Genomic DNA, 23,232 nt, shown 5'->3' on the forward strand with positions numbered 1-23,232 from the left:
GGGTGACATGGTGACTTCTTACACCAGATCTGTGCAGTCTAAATCTGTTCATGAAAATTGTTACAGAACACTTGTGATCCTTCCTCTATAGCATGCTTCATTTAGGCCCCATCGTGCTAATACTGCCCATGTTTTATCAAGGCCATGAACCTTAGATGGGGAAGTTTCTTCATATTTTTAAAGGCAGAGGTATGAGATTTTGTGACAAAATAGCATTTTGAATTCCAGCACAGTCTTTAGCTCAACTGGCAAAATTTCTGTTGACTTATGGAACCAGCTAGTTACTAGAGCATTCTTTAGCACCTCTTCTAATATGTAAAAATTACTTTTTTGATGTCTAATTTTCCCATTTTAAAGAAATAAAACTTAGTTTCTGGGACTTAAATTTTCACAGATTTCTAAAAGGTACTTGCTAAGTCGATCTGCTTTTAGAGAGAAAGTATAACCTTCACATTATAAACACATTTATAGAGACCAAAATGGGGCTTTGAAGATTGCTCTGTGGAGCTGCATTAGCAAGTGTGAATTCCTCTCCTGGCCTGATATCTTACCTCCAGTTAGTGTGTTTGCTGTGGCCCTCCTCTGGAGCAGTCTCTGTCCAAGCCCAGAGGTATCTGGACCTAATTCAAGCTCTCAGCACTCATGGTGGCCAGTTGGCACAGTAGGTTTACATAGGGAACCTATGGTCAGTCTTGTTTTGCATGCTGTAGAGGTGTGCTGTGTGAGGAGCTGAAAAGAATAATGTGTCTCTGGGTGGCTGAGCTTGGCTTTTTTCTTTTGTTGGAGTTTATCTAATTTTCCTGTCTACATAAAAATCATGAAGGAGGGCCAGAAACAGGAGAAAATAGAGAGATGTGGATGTAGTTGAGAGAGCTGACTTGAGGGCCCAAAGGGAATTGAAATGATCTGTTCCCCTTCAAGGGAATTAAAATTGCCTTTGAAAGGGGCAAAGAGAATTGAAATTCCCCGTTTTAGAATTTTGACATTCCTACAGTATCACAACTAGCTGAATCCATTGTTGAACTGAATATAGTTGTGTTTTCAATAGAGAATATGTTTCATGGTTACATTTATAGATCTTGTGTGTTAGAGACTGGTCCAAGTAGACAATGCACTGAAGAAGCTCTGCAAAGTGATAGATGTTGTGTGTGTGCATGCTTAATCTACAGAATTATATTTCCTTAATAAGATTTTTTGATTTTTAGGCTTCTTTACCTGTGGGCCTTTACTTTCAAAGCTACCTTAAGGTCTATTTTTTTTTTAATACAATATACCTCTCACATAATGAAATTCCCAAAATAAGAATAGTGGGTGACACCAAAGCAGACAGAAGTTTCTTGGTAAGGTGGGAAATTATCTATTTTCCACATGAACAGAGATTTCACCATTCTGCTCTCTATCGGTGTAAAGTATTTTTCTTTGGTCTTACTTTCTTAACATTAATCTGAATCAATGCATATGTCTATTTAAAGAGATTTTCAAAAGCCTGACATAAAAAAGCAGAACATGCTTCTGTCCTTGTGAAGAGCATCAGAGAATAAGCAATGTATGGTAGAAGTTACTCATTGTATAACAGAATCATAGAATCATGTAATGGTTTGGGTTGGAAGGGACCGTAAGATCATCTGGTTACAACCTCCCTGCCATGGGCAGGTTCACCTTCTAATAGACCAAGTTGTTCAAGGCTCCATTCCCTCTTGTCCTATCACTACAGTCCCTCTTGGCATCCCTATAGGCCCCCTTCAGATACTGGAAGGCTGCTATGAGGTCTCCATGTAGCCTTCTTTTCTCCAGGCTGAATTTTCTCCTGGAGAATTTTCTACTGAATTTTCTCAGCCCCAGCTTTCTCAGCCTGTCTTCATATGGGAGGTGCTTGAGCCCCCTGATTGTCTTCGTGGCCCTCCTCTGGACTTGCTCCAGCTGTTCCATGCCCTTCTTATGTTGAGGACATCAGAACTGTACGCAGTACTCCAAGTGGACCCAGAAGTGAGAACTGTGGCATAAAAGTGTTGTAGGATACAAAAAAAAAAAAAAAAAACAACCAATTTTTTTTTTCCATCATCACATAAAAACGTGAGAACTTCTGAATCTGTTCTTACAAAACACAATATTATCTCATTTCTGGCTTTAAATTAGCTGCAAACTGGAAGCCTAGAGCACCAGATTCACAGAGTGCAATCTGTTCTTGGATTGTACTGCATGTACGGCTGACATGATCAGACTCAGGACTCCTTGAACAATTTTTAAGCTTGGTGTTTGGCACGTATAATAAAAGTTGTATTGCTGAATACACAACATAACAAATTATATTGTGCAGTTCCTATCATTGCCATATTTGTATTTCTTTGTCATTGTTTTGCTATTCTGTTTCTCCATTCCCTTAACTTCATTAATTTACTGCCTTGCATTTCTGGATATGTAATTATTCATAACTTTGAAAGAAATCCTAAAAAGGGATCTGTGTGCAGCTGAGGACCTGAGCAGAGAACTCACAAGGTGTAGTGCAACACTTTGCTTTCTTTTCACGACCACAGATATCTCCTTCTGTGTTTCTCAGACTTCACTGAGCCTCATCTCAAGCTGGGACTTGGAGCCTGGGGCAGACTTTCACCTCCTACCACAGATTTTCTGTCTCCTTTTTGCATCATGACAGAGCTGCTTTTCTTTTTGGAATCAGAGCCCATTTATTAGTTCTGTAGTGGCTGCTTATCTTTTGTGGTTTGGAGTACTGGAGGAGCTGAGCTAATGCAGGAGCCAGCAAGCAAGAGCTGGAATGACTTGTCCTGACGAGATGATGTCAGCTGATACATTTGGAGATGGTTAAATATAAGAAATTTCCTTTTTCTGCCCTAGTAGGGTAATGGGAGCCTGAAAAGAAAACCCAACCTTAATGCCCGCAGTGAGCACAGAGGCGGGAGGGTGAGACACTTGCAGGGCATGCAGCTGGAGTGAAATCCATGTTCATTTGCTTTACAAGGTATGTTGCATTTATTTAGGGAACAAAAGAAACCTGATGTGGAAAATATATTTTTAGAGAAAGCCTTAAGCACCTTGAAAAAGTTCACTATAAGTTTCTGTAGATAGTTATAATATTTCGGATTTTTTTATTTTTTTTCTTTGGCTAACATGAGCTCAGTGTAGATAACTAGTACTTAAATAAAAAGAAATGCTGTAGCACTATTTTTTTTTCTCTTTGCATTTTCTTCTTTGTTCTTTTGTTTCTTTTATTTCTATTTTCTTAGATCTTTTTTTGTTCTTTTTTTCTTTTTTCTTTTATCTTTTTTCTCTTTTTTTGTTATATTTTTTCCTTTTTATGTTTTCCTTTTTATTTTTTTCATGTCTTTTTTTTCTTTCTTGTTTCCTTTTTTTTTCTTTTCTCTTTTTTCTTTCTTCCATTTTTTCTGTTATGAGTTTGTGAACTTGGGTAACAGGAGGCATTCCTCTCCAAAGGCTGTGGCAGTGCTTAGGAACTCCTCTGGCCTTTAGAAAATAAACTCTTTATCCATCCACCTTATGCTAATGGATTACACTCCTGCATTGCTGTCACTCATTGTATGTCTGTAGCTGATTGAGCAGGATTTTTGGCAGCTTGTTTCTTGTCCAAACATTCCTTAATGCTTTCTCAGCTCTTGTTTTATCACCCAAGTATTGCAACAGCAGCATTTGGAGCTCTGATGGTTTTTTTAGAAAGCTGGTTTTGTAGAAGCCAATTCCTTGAAAACTGAAGCAGAGAAAAGAAAGAAAAAGAGGAATACATGTGGGCTGTGGCCGAAATGATCCCTTGACACTCACTGAGGTTGATCATAAATATGCATGAGACAGGAGGAGTTTATAGTAGCTGTGTTTTGCCTCTCTTGCCCCAAACCGTCTGGAAAGAGAGTTTGTGACAGCCTAGGGAGCTCCAAATTTTAAACAAAAGATTATTGTTGTGATTTTTAGAGAGGCTTAACTATCATTCTTTTTATGTTAAAACACCGATGACAATCCTTGTGTGTGTTTTACTTGTTCCATGCTAATTCTTTAGCTTCAGGGCTTCATCTACTATTTAGGGTTCACTCCTTTTTCATACATTTTATCATTCTTTCCTATAATTCCATGTACCCCTAAAATGATAATCTTTACTTTCTGGAGCAGGTTTTTAGCATACTTAACAAGTTAGAGTTCATCACACCTTGTACACTATCATTATTAGGGCAAAGAAGGGCCAGTGCAACCAAGAGAAAACTTTTCTAATGAAAAGTCTTGTCTTTTCATGCCGTGTTCTTCGAACAGCACAGCAAGCCTTTTCATTTCTTGGTGGATATGATTTTGATACAGGCTTCATCTAGTTCCTGGTAACATACTGAAAAAAGTAAAGCTTTTCCTAGTGGTAAGTACACTATCAGTGGCTGTTTCCAGACTTCATGTATTTCTGAGTGAAATCTTTTCCCTGGATAATCATAGAATCATAGAATCATAGACTAGTTAGGGTTGGAAAGGACCTTAAGATCATCTAGTTCCAACCCCCCTGCCGTGGGCATAATGATAACATAGTCATGAAAAGAACTTATTCATTAATTGCTGGACTTTTGTTACTGCATCATAGGATTGAGTGGAAGTGAGTCAAAGTGATTTTGTGTATTTCTTCATAAAGACTTCTGTCTCCTTAAGGCTCTATGTTCTTTGTAGTCTCTGATATTTATGTCTTTATGAAATACAGACACGGCTTCCCCAGTGGTGTTCTGTTATGAGCTTTTTAATAAAATATTCAAATGATGACATCCAAAACTAAGGATGATGACACTATTTCAATAGAAATGGGTACAAACATGCAGTTCACACTCTGCTTTTGATTCAAAACTAAATCATATGTCTGGTTTCTCCACTGTTGCTTGTGTACCCAAATGCCAGTGAGGCGTTTTTGGCAGGGTGAGAGAGTTTGTATGCTTCAAAAAGTTTTTACACATTGGATCTTCATAGGCTTTAATCAGATTTCAAAACAGAGCTATTTTTAATCATTCAGCCAGGCAGTCATCACTAGCTTTAAGTTTGCTCTGAAGAAATTCCTAATACTGCTAACAGAATATGGAGGCTTAGATTTTTAAGAGGTGAGAACATATATGTATTGAAATTGGCCCATGTGGTTTATGAGTTGACATCTTTATGCAGTACAAAACTGCAGCATGAACATTTTCAGAGGATAAATTCTATTATAGGCTTAGGTATGTATTTTATTGCAATGCTATATTAAATGAATGACCATAAAGGCAAGGTTGAGGCTGAGACATCAACTTTGAAAACCTTTTAGTGGTTACCAAATATAGTGCTTGTGTGTGTGTATGCATGCTTGTATTGGGTTGCAGCTGGATTCAAGTACCCCTATTCTCAGTACCCGATTTTCATATATAACTTGACGATTTGCATCAATATTCAAATCAAATTTGTTACAGGAACTTAAGTGGGATCTCCCTGCCCCATGAAGGTAGGGTTCAAAATGCTGACGGATTTTTTGCTTTCCTGGAAGATGTGCTTTAGGTAAATACAAATCTCTCCACTAATAGAGGAGTAGCTAGATGTAAGTCTCTGGCCTGTATTCTACAGAAAGTCACATTAGGTGATTTCTTCTGGTGGATCTCATTGATGTGGTCTGTTCTGTTTTTTAACATCTGTAAATGACAAACTAGACAGAGAACAGAGGATACAAAGCCATTGAAACTTGATTCAGCAATGTGCAAGGAACTGATCAAGAAGATCTAAAAATTAGAAGCTCAATCTTAATTCATATTTCTATGATAGATTTGCATACTGACATATTTGTGTACATGCATTTATAATTGACAGGCAAGCATGGAAGAGTATTTTCTTTGTGTGGGTTTGTATTGTGTGGACAAGACAATAATTCATAAAAATACCTCTTGTTATCCTTTCTGGATTTGTATTTCTTTTTCTTTAAAACTTCTTCAGCATATGTTAGTCAACTGGAAAGCACTTTCAGGTCGTTTGTCATATGGCAAGGTTAAGAGATACTGCAGTTGCCATGAGTGACCAAAAAACCAATCTCACCATTCTTTTAATAAGCTCATCCTTGTTTTTTCGTCTTTAACCAACCTTGGAATCATGTGTGCGATATAGCGTTGCTCCTATGGGTTTTTTTAAATCAATTGGAAATGAAAACTTTATATTCTTTAAAAAAATGGTTATAGGCTAGTACCCATAAATGTAGATCTGGAATCATTGCATCATCATGCTCTTTCAGTCCCAGCTGATTTTAGTTCTGGTTTGGAACAAAAACTATAGTGTGATGTAATTGCCTTCCTCTGATTATTTTTACCTTGGTGTATTCTGTTGCTGGCTTGTATATGTAGTTTTTATGTGCTGTCATTTGAAAAACTTTAAAACTCTAGAGAGCTAGTCTTGGAAACCCTTCTGGATGTATCATTGTTTTTTTATTTGTGCATGGCAATTGCAGCAGCCCATTAGGGGCCTATAATTCCTGTCGAGCATAGAATGAACTTCTCATCATTTAATGTGGAATGTGATTTTGCTCCTCAGTCCAGCTAAAATCTGCTTACTGTTGTGATTACCATGCCTGGGCTCCACCCTGCTTTTCACCACCTGCCACTTACAAGTCATTCCTTTGGCAATGAGAATATAGCCAAAACTGTCAGATAAATTAGCCCCTTTTTGAGAGCCTTCTGATTATTATTCTTATTTTGTGGTGATGTCAGATTTCCAAGGGTAATCTCTCACTGGAGGAGTATGTTTTTCTTTGGGACTTGCATCACCCTCTCATTTTTAGTCTCCATTTCAGATGTAATGAATGCTTACTGAAAATATGCATTATGTGGATTTTCTATTATTCAGATCCATTACTTTTTGTGAGCACATCATTACAGTTCTAGGAAGGAGAAAAAAAGATTCTTTAATTCAGAAAATAAGCCAAAGATTGACAACGGGAAAACTTGTTTTATCCCCGAGTACATGCAAGTTCAGTTGTTACCGTCTTAGAGCAAAAGTGTTTTTAGTTCCTTCTTTTAAATACTTTGAATGCACTCTATGGCGGTATTTTCAGAGAGGAGAGTGGCATTTTACAAGGGCATGTAGTGAAAAGACAATCGGTAATGGCTTTAACTGGAATAGGGGAATCTTAGATTAGATATTAGGAAGAAATTCTTTACTGTGAGGATGGTGAGACACTGGCACAGGTTGCCCAGAGAAGCTGTGGCTGCTCCATCCCTGGCAGTGTTCAAGGCCAGATTGGACAGGGCTTGGAGCAACCTGGTCTAGTAGAAGGTGTCCCTGCCTGTGGGAGGGGGATTGGAATGAGATGATCTTCAGGGTCCTTTCCAATCTGCACTTTTCAGATACATGGGAAGAATCATAGAATCATAGAATGGTTTGCGTTGGAAAGGAACCCAAGGTCATCCAGTTCCAACCCGCCTGCCATGGGCAGGGACACCTCGCAGTAAACCATGTCACCCAAGACTCCATCCAACCTGACGTTGAAGAATGTTTTTCACTAGCTCTGAACAGTGTTTTCCTTCTTCATTTTTGCATGTTTGATACTGCGTATATACAGAGTTAAATTCAGAATTCTCTCCCTTCACACTTTGATGTTTGTGATGGATACTATTATCTCTAGCAGAGAAACCCCAGTTTAATTCTGGTGGAAAAATAAGAGAAGCAGTGTCTAAGTGTCCATAACCAGTATTTTACAACACCTGCTGACAATTTTATTCTGTTATCATACTTAAGTTTTAAACTAGCATTTACGACTGCTTGCTTGAAGTCTGTGTCATATACTTGCAAGCTTACTATGTCAGGAAGAGTAAATTTTCTCATGCTCTGTATTTCTTTATGATGCATCAGATACTTGAACCACAGTGCTGGACAACAGGCCAAATGTAAATGCAGTTACAGTGACTGTGTTACGAAGGCAGTGGTTTTGAGATGTTTTGAGCATTTTCTCACTGCTGTCACAAGTTCTAACCAAGGCTTGTTTTCAAATCCTTTGCTGGGGGCAGTTAAACTGGTTCCAGTAACTTAGGTGGCTTAGTCATCGTAGGTCAATGGGATGTGGTCACCAGTGACTGCAATGCAGATTTCCTCCAAAGACATAGAGGAGGGCCACACATTTATGGGATGAAGTCTCAGGAGAGATCTGGGCTGATGCCAGCTCCCAGAAGTCTCTCCAGCAGCAGTTTCCTATCTCCTCTTCTCTTGCTTCCTTGTCTCTTCACCTTATAACTAACTCCTTATTGCTGTTTTCGCTTCTTATTTTACAATCTGTGTGTTTATGTTAGATTATAAATGCCTAAACACAAGGATCTTATAATTTTTAATAACTGAAAAGTTATTACACTGTGCACCTCAATGGTATCTGAGGCTTTCATCTTTTTCTCTCTTCCTTCCCAGAAGTGAAGGTTCTCATCAAAGAAATGGAGCTATTGTGGCACAGGGTATACTTTGGTTAAAAGGAGAAGGGAGAGCTCACTTTCAGCCTACTTACAGTCCCTTGCCTTAAATAATCCAGAAAACATGCCATTGCAAAGGAATTTTAGTGCAGTAATGCATGCAATTACTGACAGTAATTTATATGGCTGTAGAATTACTTGAAAAATAAACATTTCTTGTACTGTATACTGATTAGATTTCACAATGACTGCCTAGATTCTATAGTAATAATAGCTTTTTTTCTAGGTAATAATAGCTTTTGAGATGTATGTATTATAATGGATATTGCAATAAATATAATAAATAATTCCATGATTAAAATAAAACTCATAACAATAGTAATACATCTTATATTCAAAGCACACTTAAAACCAAGAGACCACTATAGACTTACTGAAATATACATCTAGTTTCTAAAGGGTTTCATTTTAAAAAAAATTGGTATTACGGGGTTTTTTGGTCATAAGTCCTCCTTCTTTTTTTTCCTTGAGCCTTGTGATCACTCACCACTTCGCAAATCTGAATCCATACCTTTTTGCTTCAGAAAGCTGTATGCTGGAGCTAAATATGTGGTTGCTCCATAATGTGAACAATGCTGAAGTAGTAGGATTGTTGTGAAATACTTTGGTTTTCTGACAGACTTCTAAGACAGACAGCTACAAGTGTGATGGCAAAAAAAATTACCTTTAGCTTACCTTTAGCCGCGGGTTGTGTTTCATGAGCTACATTATGAAGTGATGTTGACAGTTTTGTTGTCATTTTGGATACCCTCTTTCTGCCTATGTATTTTAAAAATCTTTAAGAAACATACTTCTTGAAACTGTGGTCAGTTTAGATAATGGCAGCGCTACTGCTCAGTTGAATAGAATAACATATTCACCAAGAAAAATCTTGGGCAGGATGGATATATATGTAAAAATTAATGGTGTCTTTCAGAAAGCCCAAATGTGCTTCTTCAGGGGTTTCTTTGTTAAGATGTTATCATGCCCTGATATTGCAAGGTGGCACGTCTTCTCTGCCCTGCTAGGAGTATGTTGGGTTTCCCAGAGCAGCCTGAGTGTACTTGCAGGTACAATCCACAAATAAATGGGAAAATCTTCATCCACTGGAGACAAGAAGGGGCCTGTAGCTGACATCTACATGTTTCCTTGAATGGTGCTGTCTTCAAGTACAGGATAAAACAAATACATCTTTACCAAGGGTTGTTTAAACATCAGACATGTTTTTGGGAACGAAAGGAAGAATTCCAGGTTCACTTGGGTAAACAACTGTATCAGAAAGTGTTTTAGGAGTAGGGAGGAGCTGGTAAGGGAGTAAGAAGCAAAGAATGTAATTTGTTGAGGTCTGAAGAGGCTTAGCAGCAGTCACCCTGCTAGGCCTTGAAAAGACTATCAAAACAAGTATGATTAAGTAGAGAAAAAAGTAAGTAGAGGCATTTTGAATGAGGATAGGGCTAACATTGATCCTAGGTGTGGCTTTGAAATTAAATGGGTGTTTCTCCTCATCTTTTTATGAGGATAATGTCATCAGGTACAGAAAGTATGGAAATGTGAACTGTTCTATCCGAGATGAAAACAGAACTAACAAGCCCACTTAAGCAAAGGGACCAGAGAATCTCAGAATAATGAGAAAACAGAAGCATGACAATGAGGTTCAATGCCATGGGCTTCTCATAAACCTGCTGCATAGGTATCGTATGATTAAGCTGTAACAAATGTGTTTATAAGTATGGTCTGAGCTACTGCAGTTATTAAGACAATACAAGAATTTGCCTAATTGGAAAGGAAAAAGTAGAAATGTGCTGTATATCAATAAAGTTTGTTGATTAAAATTTGAAAGACATTTGGAATACAGAGAAGGAATGTAATTTTTTTTCTAGGAATGACTTGGAAATCCTCAAGACCTATAATAATAGGATGAAATATGAAGTGCATCATCAGGAATCTGGGGAGTAGCAAGAAGTTATGTGGTGGGTTGGGAGCTTGTCTTTGGAAATTATAAGAAAGACAAATCACTGTAAAAAAGGAATACCTACTCTTTTTTTACCACAGCAAACAGAACAGTAAGATGAGGCAAAGAGAGACTTTCCCTGAAGATTTATGAAAATATCTGTGTGTCTAGAAGCTTTACCAAACCTGTTCTGCAGTTACAAATTATTTGTTAATGAGAGAGGAACCCGAGTGGCACTGATAAAAAAGCAGATAGCCACTACTCCTGCACTCACTTTTGTCTAGTCCTGGCTTGATGATGTGGTATGTGAAAAGAACTGTCTTTTCTGCACCAATTTTGAGGTAACTACTACTAATGACAGTAGTGCTCACTAATGGGCTATTCTCTTGGGTTTACTATAGTAATAGTCCATTTCCAGCAGGGAGAACTGTACATTTTTTAAGAAATACTAGAAAATCACTATGAATGCAAATAAATGAGAGTTAATTCTTTTTTTTTCTAATGGGGCTTTTTAGAAAAAGTAATTTTCTTTCTTTGTCTTTCAGCCATGGAAGAGTTAATAGTCGAGCTGCGCCTGTTTCTTGAACTTCTGGACCATGAATATCTAACTTCTACTGTCAGGGAGAAGAAGGCAGTAATAACGAACATTCTCCTGAGGATACAGTCATCAAAAGGTCAGTGTCAAGGGAGGGTGTTCTTGCTTGCAGAATGCACAGAATAAATGACATAAGTTTAAGGGCTAAAGACAAGCCACAAATCAAAGCAAGGCAGAAAGACAGGGTGAAGCCAAAGTGTAACTTTCCTGAACAGTTTCCTTCATGCTCAGCAGTAAAATATAGCACAAGGCATACTGGAAGTATCTTGGGTGCACACGGGTGAATCCAGCCACAAAATTATGTGCTACATGGTTCACTTCTGCTGAGAGTGGTTACTTCATTTTATTTGTGGCAACAATGCTATTTATGAGTTTTGATGGAAAATTTATACTGTATCAGGAAGTGCTGGCCACAATACCGTTCTGTAGATGTGTGGCGCTGCACGCTGCATCTCTGTCAAATGACCCAAATCCATCAAAAGGCTTGATATTAAGGTTCCCAATATGTTTGGTTTGTGTTCTGCAATTAGAGGTATATACACTTTCCCCCTTTTCTTCCCATCTAAAACCATTTTGATTGCACAATCACTTTTGTCTCCATGAAGATTATGGAACTGAATGCTCTATAAATGATTCAGTGTGTACAGTGACCTTTCTATGCAGCTTATGTGAAGATTATTCCTCAGTATTTTTTCTAGCAGTACTTTTATGTTTCCTTAAAACACCTTTCAGTATGAAAGTGGCATCAGGGTTATAAGAACACTGTCTCCCCTATAGTTGACACTGACAGAAATACTGTCAGTGTAAACCCTCAGTGTTTAGCTGTTTGAAAAATACCGGAGTGTGTTGAAGAAAGATGCCACATTGTGAGCAGCTGCATTTCTCATGATTTGTTTCTTCTCCAGTCCTAAAAAGCTATGGTTTTATTTGATGCAGTGTTTCCCCCTTCAGTAATCACTTTGCCACAGGATTCAAGTCCAAGAAGATTACCTTGAAAATAACGGTTGTCCTCCTTTCTGTTTTGACATTCTTAAAGACCCATCTCTATTTTTACTTTACTACTGAGAGAAGGAAGCAGGTACTGATTTTGCATATTGTGGAAGGAGGCTTCATGCTCTAAAAGCTGATCAAAATATAACAAAGCCCCCCAAACCAAAATCTGTAAATGAGAACCTGCAATTTGCTGTGTTTAGAAACAGCTTTATTTTACAGTTCAAAATAACCTCAATAATTCTGACCTGACACTGCATGTTCTCCTTGTAATCTTTTCAACTAGATTTATTAAGAAAAACGTTAGGCTTCCTCTAGAAGTCCAGTGACGCTCTGTGGACAACTTTGCATACTCAGGGAAGGGTTGTCATATCCTTTCCTTCTGGACTGTGGATAATGTTGCAGCTCTACAGCTAGAGCTACAGGTCCAGTAGTAAATTCAGCAGTGCTGGGTATGTTTCTGAACCTTAGAACTCAATTATGCTGGTAAATTATGGAGTGGTCCTTGGCATGGATTTGGCCTGAGCTGCCTTGTCTCCTCCATCTGTTCCTAGGCATGATGTGTGAGTTAGCATGGGCAAAGATCTGTTCCCAACAAACAGTTCAAAGTTATCACCCTCCACCTTTGTTTTGGGGGGTGAGAGATTTTGGGTGGTGGAGAAATTTCTCCATACCAGAGCACCTTCAGGCGTGTTTAGTTTATGAATCCAGATGTGGCCAAGGATAAAAAGACCCAAGGTCCATAGCTTTGTGTCTTTCAGAACCTACCATTCTGGTTTTAAAGCCTATTAGGGATATATAACAAGATCCACTGCATCCTATTATAGGATCCATCCATTAGCAAGATCCATAGATGATCTGTCTATTAAGTGGTAGGGTTTAGCTCAGTGCAGTTGTTGCTGGAACAATTTACCTACTTCTAGTATCTATATTCAAGGAGATAAAATTTAGACATTTCAAAGAAAAGTCATAAAAGTGTTTGAAGGATCCAGAAATATGCATTCAAATTACCTAAATGAGACATCATAATTAATCTTGATGTAGAAAAGGAGCTCTTAGACTTACAACAGTAAGTGCAATGGCTGAATGTTTGTTTCAAAGTGGAAATAAAGCACATGTTTTGAGCACTGAAGCTATGAACTCATGGAAGAACTTTGTAAGCTCTGCATGCCATTGCTGGCGTTTCATCAAAATGGAATATTTTGCTAAAAGATATGCTCTCATTCAAACAAGAATTAATTCAAGGAAATCCCATAGTTCAGTTAAGCAAGAGGTCATAGGACTATGCTTTATATGTCTGTAAACTCTAGTTTATGGAACTGCAATTTAAATAGTGTTTAAGCCAGCATGGCCTATAAAAGAAAGCGTTCTGTTTCTCTCCCCAGGCTACTCATTCTTGCTCATCATGGATTGCATCTTCCCTTCTGCTAGCACAAGCATTATTTGCTTTTTTTGGTTTTCTGCTGGTTTAGTTCTAACCGGTGTCACATCCCTGGTCTGGTTCAACCTGAGGCTACATGCATGCTTATGCTGGCATGAAGGAGAGGTTAGTGCAGGGACAGGAACAAGGCAGGGAAGGAGAGGAAATGCCTTCTTGAGAGCTCTGCCTTCCCGTGCTGAATTCAAGTGTGTGTGAAACTACCCAGGGAGTCATGTACTTTACTGGATCTGACCCTGCTGCTTTTTTTATCAGTTATAACATTCAGTACTCCCATCCCTTTGAAACTATTCATCTCTTCATTAAAATCAAAAGCAATAAACGATGCATAAACCCACAGTACTCTGTAACTAAGTTGAACTGTCATTCAGAGTCTGTTTTGCAAAACACTGTTTTACTCCACCCACATAACTAACTCCACAAGAACTTTTGGGTCGCTGGCACAGTTTAAGAGGCCTGAGGACTGTGCTGAGTTCACGCTCTTCATATGCATTGGCAAAAATCAGCTTTGTGAATCCAGCAGAATATTTCGATTGCTGGAGCAGACCGTGGGGAATGGTAATGGAGGATCTGCGCAACTGGGAACTGGCTGGGCTCTTCATAACATCTGGAAATGGACAATTATGTTTTTCTTTGTAAAGGTGTGGAAATTACTATAATGGTCTGGTTTTGTTGTTTTTTTTTTTTGTAAAATACTTATAAGTCAGTAATGTCTTACTTGGGGAATTCTTCAGAAATCTTTTGCCTTGTTTTGTTCCACTTCTCAAACACACATTGTTTTCTTCATTTAATATCTTTTGAGCACAGAGAACTAGGCCAGGCACATGTGTTCTTCAGGTCATAGATGCCTGGCCTCAACATGCCCCATGTCCAAATCAGTGGTTACTCTGAATAGTTGGCAAAATTATAAACTTTATTTTTCTTCCTGAGTCTTGGCATGCCCAATGGATTATAGGTCTGAAGAAAACACTTGGCATTTCCTTCTGAAACTTAGACTTTCTTCTAAAAACAAAGACACAAATAGTTTATTTTGGAGTAGGAAATGTTGCTAGATTTAGTCATTTAATATGACTGCATGTTTTCCTTAAAGGGACCTGATGCTGTAAATCTATAGTGCTCACTTTGCTGTGTAACCTGGTATAAGAAAATCAGTATTAGAGCAGGTTCTTGCTTAAATGCACATAGTTTAAAACTGGGTGAAAACTAGTTTCCTTCATATTTGACTTTTGGTTGCTATGTAAAGCATGTGAGACTTGGATATGGATAGCAGTCATTATATGGATTCATCCTACTTAAAGAGGAACAAGTGAAAGTTATACTGGGAAAAAAGGAAAAAAAAAAAAAAGATTGCAATGTTTCCCAGGACTAATCCTCCTTCTGATTTGTAAGAAGAAATGAGAATCTGTAGCCCTTGGAGGCGGTTTATTTTATCAGTGTTGGTTTTCAATCCATGACTTCACAGCCAGTGGGACTGGTGTATTATGACAAGAAACATTTAATCATTGATTGCATTTTCAAGAATTATATGATCTTGACCAAAGGACATCCATTTGACTATGTAAATATATATTTTAAAACCTAAACTAAACACTAGGAGCTAAATTCAGTCTAGGGGTTAGCAGGGTACAATCCATTGACTGAATTTTTTGCCAGAACATTAGGGAGATGTATCTTAATCTCCCTTTTAATATTTAGAAAAATAAACATCATGTTCCTATGAAGTGAGTTCAACTGTGATGCAAATTAGTGTGCCAAAACGTCAGAATGAGTGGGTGACTCCTTTTTTCCCCAGGGAGGGCAATGTAACAGTGATACAAAGGACCCTCAAAGCAGCTTTTGTGTTAGCTTCCTGTTACCTCTTCAAATTCACCTGGAAAGCGATGGATTACTTTTAAGAAATGAGGGATGAGTTAATGGTGAGTTGTTTAGGGAAGTGTTCCCGCCAGCAACAGCGTGCTGCGGGTTGGCATGTCACACCGTACTGCATCTCCCAGGACTTGTGCAGACTTGCATCATGGCTTCATGATCAGAGATGGTTGTGGCAACAGGATCGTGCCCAGGGAACATGGGCACTGTGGGCTTGGCCATATAGCTGTCACAGTTGCTGTCAGGAAGGCAGGCAGGCAGGGTCTCTTCTTCTGCCCTTTTTCCCACTCTGTTGGCATGAAAGGTGTTTTGAACTCCTGCTTGATGGCTTTGCCCATCCAAAATGTGCCATGGGAGCAACTGTTGCTTGTCTCCTCTGGTAAAAGGCAACCAGCCACATACTGCCCACAGGCTGACTGTTTTGTTCACTGTACAATGCCATTAGGGTGTTCACAAGTGTGTTCACATCTTACCTCCATAAATGGTTTTATCTATATGGTAGATGCCTGGCAACATGTTTGAATTTTAGCTGTTTAAATCTTTCAGTTCCAGATGGATAGGCAGTTCAGAATGATTTCCTGCATATTTTTTCTGTGTCTGGTATTTGTTGATCCAAATAGCATATATGTCATTATCATATACAGCAAGTATGTGTTTGTTCTGCTTGATTAAATTCCTGAATTCCCAGCATTCTTCCAGTCCTGCCTCAATCACCACACTTCGGAGGTAGGCTATGAGCAGCACTGCATGCCAGATTTTGGTGTGTGACAGTCAGACATGGTGTCCACATGTGGAAAAAATGTCCTGTTTGCATCCACCAATGTGTTAAGTGATGTCTGTTGCTCTTCTACAGGTTTAGAAATAAAAGAACATGTACAGAAGCAAGAAGTCACCAACAGTTTGCCGGCGCCTCCTCAAATGCCTCTGCCAGAAATACCTCAGCAGTGGCTGGTGAGTGTTAATCTAAATATATAAATATATTTGTAAGAGAGAATATATTTGTGATAAGCAACAACAAGTTGTTACAAGGGGAAGGAGCCTGCAGGTCCAGGGAAATTCTTATTCCTATCATTTTCCACTCTGCTTAAGGGAACCAGGTTCAATTTGCAGAAGAGAAGGCAAAAAAGGCCCTATGGTGAAATAAGCTTGGGAACAGATCACCTGCAAAGGCTGTGGGAACACAATCTTTGGCAATTTTCAAAGTTCAATTGGCAAAAATCTGAGCAATTTAAGATTAACTTCAAAGGTTGACCTGCCTTGTGGTGGAGGTTGGCCTAGCCCACAGGTCCCAGTCAGTTTCTTATGATTTTAATGATCAGTTTTTCCTGGAGTAAGCATTACGAAAAGATTCCCTCTTGATAGCCGGAAAAGGAAGGCTTAGAGTTTCAAAATGAAGGAATAATACTTCTTTTTTTTTAAGAATTCCAAGTCTTTAGTACCCTTCTGTGCTCAGTCTCTGGGTAGGAAATTCCCTGCAGAACAAGTAGAAGGGCATGTTCTTGGAGATGTTTATATCAAAGATACCAATTGAGATCTGTAATTCAATCCGTCCAGCTGGGAACAGCTGTCTTGTTATAAAATAAACTATAAACATATTTTAATGTTCCTCTATTACTGACTTCACAGATGATTTGAAGAAAACATTTTCAGCTTTTTCTTAGAGAAGCAGAAGCAAATCATGGGTTGACCTGTTGAAAGGTGGACACAGTCTTAGCCCTAATACTGAAAATTATCCATATTTTTATTCATCTGTGGGAAATTTTAGGCATGGTGACAAAGACAGTCCATGGTGGCTCACGTTCATTGGCTGAATCAAGAAATACAGATGCAGCTTACAGGGGCAGAACTGAATGGCTGACATTCTGCTTCATTTTAGTGTCTTACTCTGTTATCCCATTTCTGCCCAGTTCTAAGAGATATATAAGATATATATATCTTATATAAGCCAGTAGCAGCTTATGAGCATAAGAACTAATTTATCAGACCAAACTCTTGGCCAGCCTTTCATAATAGTTTTGTAATTACCGTTAACTGGTGGTGAATAGTGCTGTGTATTTGTCGTGGTTTAAACCCAGTCAGGTAACTTGTTCACTCACTCCCAGTGAGTGGTGCTGAGCTGACAACAATCGAGGTCCGTGTCCCCCCCCACCGGGGCTCTCCCCTTCCCCGCTCCTGGAGGAACAAGGAGGAGGATCGAAAGAGTGCAACTCCTACGGGTTGAGACAAGAACAGTCCAGCAACAAATCACCACCGCTACTATCAACTACAACAATGATAAGGGAAAATAACAAGGGAAGAGAATACGATACCACCAGCCAAGAAAACGAGTTCCACCCGGAAGCCCGTGTCCTTCCGGGTAACTCCCAGTCACCCCCCACCCCGGCCATGGCGTGCTGTGGTATGGAATACCTCCCTGGCTAGCCCGGGTCAGGCGCCCCATCTCTGCTTCCTCCCGGCTTCCCCTCCTCCCTGGCAGAGCATGAGCCTCACAAAGTCCTTGGTCAGGGTAAACATCACTTAGCAACAACCGAAAACATCGGCTTCACCAACACTGTTCCCAGGCTGGAAGTCAAAACACAGCACTGCACCAGCTAACACAAAGGAAAAACATGACTGCTACTGCTGAACCCAGGACAGTATTGCAGAACAAAGTAAAAAAACCCAACAAATATGTTTTACGTAGGATACCTTAATTATAGTTTATCCCTTGGCACTGCCAGCTTTTGGTTTGTGACCTGAACATGATTTTTGATATGCTGCAATTGTCATAGGAAGAGAATGTTGTGTTAGAAACATTCATATCGAGACCTGGTATATATACTGTAGCAAAATTCAACTAAAAAGGATTCATTAAAATAATTATGCATAGGTTTGAATGCAAAAGTGGTCTTATTAATATGCAGTGAAACCTGGAGAATTCATTTCATGTTTAACAGTGCCTGAAAATAATTATTTTTCTTTAATTCAAGATGCGTATAGCATAAATTACAAGGGAACAGGTTGATGAGAGGCAGGAAAATTATGCAAAATGCACATGCCTTTGAAATGTAGACTTTAGGTGCTGGCTTCATAAACTGAAGCCAGTTGAGATTCTCCTTCTTTCATGTTTATGTAGGTTCAGTTTAATAAATTAGCTCTGAAGATTCAAGTTGTTTTTATAAAGACAACTGACCTACTTTTCCTTTCTCATAAACTAATGTGTAAATTCCCTTAAAGTTGGTACAGCTGCATAGTGTGAAATATGAATTAGGTCCAGCAGGTCAACACTGGTTTTTGCAGTAGTTCAGTTTGTTTTTTGAGTAATAAAAATACTTCTCTGAGATCCAGTGGGAATTACCGTGGAAGTTGACACAGAGCTGGTTGATCTGGAGCACCATCTTCCCATATTGAGGCTGGCAAAGTGGAGCTTGAGCATCGCCATCCCCTCTGACCTGCCTGTAGCACTGTGGACACTTTCAGTGAAGTCACCAAGCCGACCTGTTTTTTCCATAGTGGTGGAAGCTGATTTTTGCCAGTTTTTCTGCAATTCCTTTTTCTGCTGCCAGGCAGTGGCGGTTTCCACCTCCCTTTCTGGTGTCGGTGTCACTTTGAGATCAGCCACGGAATGCCCCAGGGCTCTCATTGACTTGCAGTATCCAAATACAGGTTATGATCTATTTTAAGATGGTAGCACATTGTAATTTGTGAAAAAGATGACGGGCTCCTGCTGTCCTGCTAAAAATCAGGTGGAGTCAGAAAGGAAGGGCAAAACCATCAGCTTTTTGACTTTTGAACACAGGGGCAAGCTCAAACCACAGTCTGGCTGTTTAAAAACTCCTCCTGAAGTCACGTTGAACTAATGGAATTGATCATTAGCTGTTTATTTGAAACCTTTCCCTATTAGATGCTTCTTTATTAGCCCCTCAATTATTAGTATGATCAGAGACTTTCATATTGTCTTCCTTTTTACATCAGGCTGAGGCATCAGTGACAGTGGCCAAGATATAATTTTGACTTCCATTAATGCTTCTGTGACAGAAATACTGAACTACCTTTCCTAGCCACTTTTCATAGACCATGCTTTCGTAGTCGAGTAAAAGAAATCTCCTAGGCCCACTAAAGGACAGGAAATTCTGCTCCTGATTGCCCTTCTTCACACAGCAAGTTGGAAGTCATGTTGTATGGTATCTCTTTTTCCCAGCCATTCAGGACAGAAACATTTCCCACTTGCTGAATAACATGGTGGTCTCCGCCTCCAGCAGAAACACAGTGGGCTGGTGGAACATAAGAATTTACTGGAAGTGGGAATCAATAACTTTAAATGCACTATGCGCTGTTATTGAGTATGATGAAAGTTAAAGTTTCATTTACGCCACTGTTTCCCTTTATGGCACTCAAGGGATTCTGTATTCAAACATGTTTAGTTTGAATTGATGTTTAAGCTTTTACTTATGTAAAGATGCGTGGGTGGGAAGGAATTCAATACCCCTTAAAGCAGTGCCAGGAGACAGAAGTATGTGTGGGCAGGTGCTGTGCAAGGTTTCCTTTGTAAATCTGTAAATAGACCTGCATATTTGCTCAGGCCAAATCTTGTATCAGTTTTGTTATTCATCAGCCCATGAACAAAGAGTGTAAACTTAATTTGATTTAGAAACATGCTGTTAATAGTTTAAACGAAGTATCCAGTTATTAAAACATATTGAAGCCTGGAGAGTTTTCCTGGACTCAGTGGGCTTTAGACCAGGTCTTAAAATTGAGGGACAAATTTGAACCTCGTGTGTACTTTACTTGAATAGAGTTAATCACTATGTACACATTCTCTTAGTAATTCTCTTTCTGTGTGCATTCCCTTGCCTACATCTGGGCTACCAGACTTTCTGTCAGGCTTAGAAAGCACAAATCCTCACTTGCTTTAGCTTTTGCATACAGCTGCTTCAGATGGCTGGCAAAGTAAAAGCTGCAGATAAAGAATGTGAGTGTAAGGGCAGCTTGGGAGTCCTGCTGCAGAACTGAAAGGCCATTTGCTTGGGTGTTAGGATGTGCTTGTTAGCATGCATACAATGCCAGCAGCTAGGGAAGCTTTGCCTAGCTCCGCAGCAGAGGAGATCACCCTGTTTAAAGTAATCATATTGGTTCTCCCCTCTTGACTCTACTTTACTGAGAGGGCTTGTGTCTTTTACCTTGCTTTCTCCATCCCTGCATCATCAGGTACTGTTATGATATTTCCTTGCTCTTGACAGGTAAGTAGCAGCGGTAGATGATGAGTTTGGTGGAATAACAGAGCCAAGGCTCTGTGTGTACCTCTAAGTGCTGCTGGTGGTTTAACACCTGGGATCTCATCACTGTGCTATCATCAAGTTGCCTTGAAATATGTTTTCCATTGAGGCTGTAGGATAACATCCGGTGTGTCCTGCTGCTCAGATGCGCCTGAGGATTACTGGCACGAATTATCCCCAGCATGACAGTGACAGAATACTTCCAGCCTCCAAGCATTTGGTTGTCATATTGCATCTGACGGTGATTTCAGTGCACTCTGCAGTCCAACAAAATCAAATACAAACAGCACACTTAGTTATTTTTCATGATTTTCACAGTAAAATTGAGTATACGTTCTGTTTTTCCTGGAATATTGTCAATTTAATAATTATTTAACCACAACAAGTGTCCAGCAAGGTGCCAGAACCCCTGTAGATATAAATCAGAAGGGTAGGTCCTGCAACATACACAGTCAGTCTGTAGGAGTGTTTCATATATATGGGTTTCTTATTGCAGAGAAGTGATTTGACAGCCTCCCTTTATCTGGCTGCCTGGTATACTCTTAGATATTAGAAAATGCTGTCCCCTTGGAGAAGAAAAAAAACATCCAGAAATCAAAAGTATTTTTGAGGTAATATATCACCAGTTACGTTAATCATTCTTTGAACAAGAACCAAAAAAAGTTCCAGTCTTTAAGCTTCTTCTAAAATGTGCAATGAGGCTAGTGCCATAACTAAAGCAAGGGTTCATGTGCTAGGCAGGTACTTATGAACCTTTATTTCATCTTGTTTTTCCTTCTAACACTGAAAAGCAGTTGTTATTATTCTCTGTTCATCTTTAAAGAAAATCATAGAATCATAGAATCGTTAGGGTTGGAAAGGACCTTAAGATCATCCAGTTCCAACCCCCGTGCCATGGGCAGGGACACCTCACACTAAACCATGTCACCCAAGGCTTCTTCCAGCCTGGCCTTGAACACTGCCAGGGATGGAGCATTCACAACCTCCCTGGGCAACCCATTCCAGTGCCTCACCACCCTGACAGGAAAGTCCTTCCTGAGCCTTCTCTTCTCCAGACTAAACCCCCCCAGGGCCCTCAGCTGTTGTGCTCCAGACCCTTCACCAGCTCCATTGCCCTTTTCTGGACCCACTCCAGCACCTCAATGTCTGTCTTGTAGTGAGAGGCCCAGAACTGAACACAGGATTTGAGGTGTGGCCTTACCAGTGCCAAAAACAGGGGGTGATAATTGTCCTCTTCCTGCTGAACACACTATTTCTGATACAAACCAGGATGCTATTGGCCTTCTTGGCCACCTGGGCATACTGTGTGAAATACTTTCAATTATCATTTCTGATTACATAAGGAATAAAGATAAAGAAATGTTTGCAGCCTCTTTGTTGTGTTGTCTTGCAGGACCCTGTAGTCGCCATTTCCATTTCCCCTGGGTGGGGCTGGTACATTATTGTTGATCATTTATTTCACATTTGCAAATGGTATCAGAAGTTTTAGTTAAGGTAATTTCCTTCTGAGTTCACTTACAGTATGCCTTTTTAACAATGGAACATCAACATATTTCAAAGCTTTCATCATGTCTAAGCAGCCAGAATGAGCTGTTCCTTACTGCCTTTAACTAGAATTTGTATTTAAAACGGATGAACTCAGGTGAGGTTTAGAGTAGGACTGAAATGCTTTTCGATATACTATGTGGGTTTCTTACTATTTACATTTGGTCCTCTTCACTGCCATCTTTACCTTCCTGTTGCTTAAGTCAAGGGGTTATTGAGTTATCTAATAAGAAATCAGATGTGTTGTGAAATGTTGACTTAGTTCTTGGTGAGGTTACTGTGTAAATGATCTCTAGACAATCTTCTGATGAAGCTGTAGAGCCATAGTATGCCCTGAGTCATTTTTTAAATTCGAGCAAGTCTGTTCAGATCTCTTTCCCATCATCAGGCTGTTCTGTGTGAGGCTGTGATCTGTTTATGGTCACTGTACTCTACATGCTAAGCACTTTTCCAGCGATACCTTTAATTAGCCATTCACCCCTGAGTCAGATATGCCTCCACTCCCAGGAGGACAGCATACGAAGTACTTCCTTTTGATCTTAGTCTTAAGCTTGCTCAAGTCATTGTCCAGGAAAAGCTAAGGAAAACCTTTGCTTGTGCTTACACTCATCCTCTACCTCGTAATCCCTTCTGCTCGCATTTCCTCCTTGCCTTCATCTGCTCAGCACTGCAGCAGGAGCTAATGGGTTACCCATCCAGTTCTTTGTAGGATTGTTGTGGGGTGCTGGGCCTCCCATCGTGTCTGACTGCCTGCTGATTTCTTGGCCAATTCCTTTAGTTTTTTTCCTGGTAGCACTGGTGTCCCAGAGGCATGTACTGTAATTGGAGGGGTACACTCAGTGGTGATGGGGTGGGACTGTACCAATAGCTTATCATGCAGCTGTGTTACCCACCTCATGGTGGGACTGATAGGGTTACTCTGATTAAAAAAAGCTGAGTTTGGTGTCTGGCTGGCTGGTTTGCTGTCTTCTGTCAGATATACTCAGAAGAGGAGAAGTTCTTCGACTTTTTTCACATTATTTGGTGTCTGGTTTTGTAGAGTTTGGCTGACAAGCTGAGAAATTAATAACCTTAGAATACAGAGCTGAGGTCAAATGAAGAATTCTTCTCAGCTTCTGCTTGTCTACCCTCAGGCTAGTATTTCTCTCCTGCACAGTTCT

At 39.6% G+C, this 23,232-nt stretch overlaps 1 protein-coding gene across 2 annotated transcripts in view; it reads left to right on the top strand.

Annotated features, from left to right (window-relative positions):
- Positions 1-23,232, top strand: part of AFAP1 (actin filament associated protein 1) — a 119,567-nt gene that overhangs the window by 42,941 nt on the left and 53,394 nt on the right. For both annotated transcript variants that reach the window (XM_057426794.1, XM_057426795.1), the window contains exons 2-3: positions 10,929-11,057; positions 16,126-16,223. In XM_057426794.1, the coding sequence (XP_057282777.1) occupies positions 10,931-11,057; positions 16,126-16,223 (225 nt within the window). In that variant the 5' untranslated portion in view covers positions 10,929-10,930. The remainder of the gene's footprint in view (positions 1-10,928; positions 11,058-16,125; positions 16,224-23,232) is intronic.

Source organism: Pezoporus wallicus, unplaced genomic scaffold (genome assembly GCF_028554395.1).
Source record: "Pezoporus wallicus isolate ANWC-B61680 ecotype Strahan unplaced genomic scaffold, APGP_CSIRO_Pwel_v1 scaffold_13239, whole genome shotgun sequence".
In the NCBI taxonomy this organism is placed as follows: Eukaryota; Metazoa; Chordata; class Aves; order Psittaciformes; family Psittacidae; genus Pezoporus; species Pezoporus wallicus.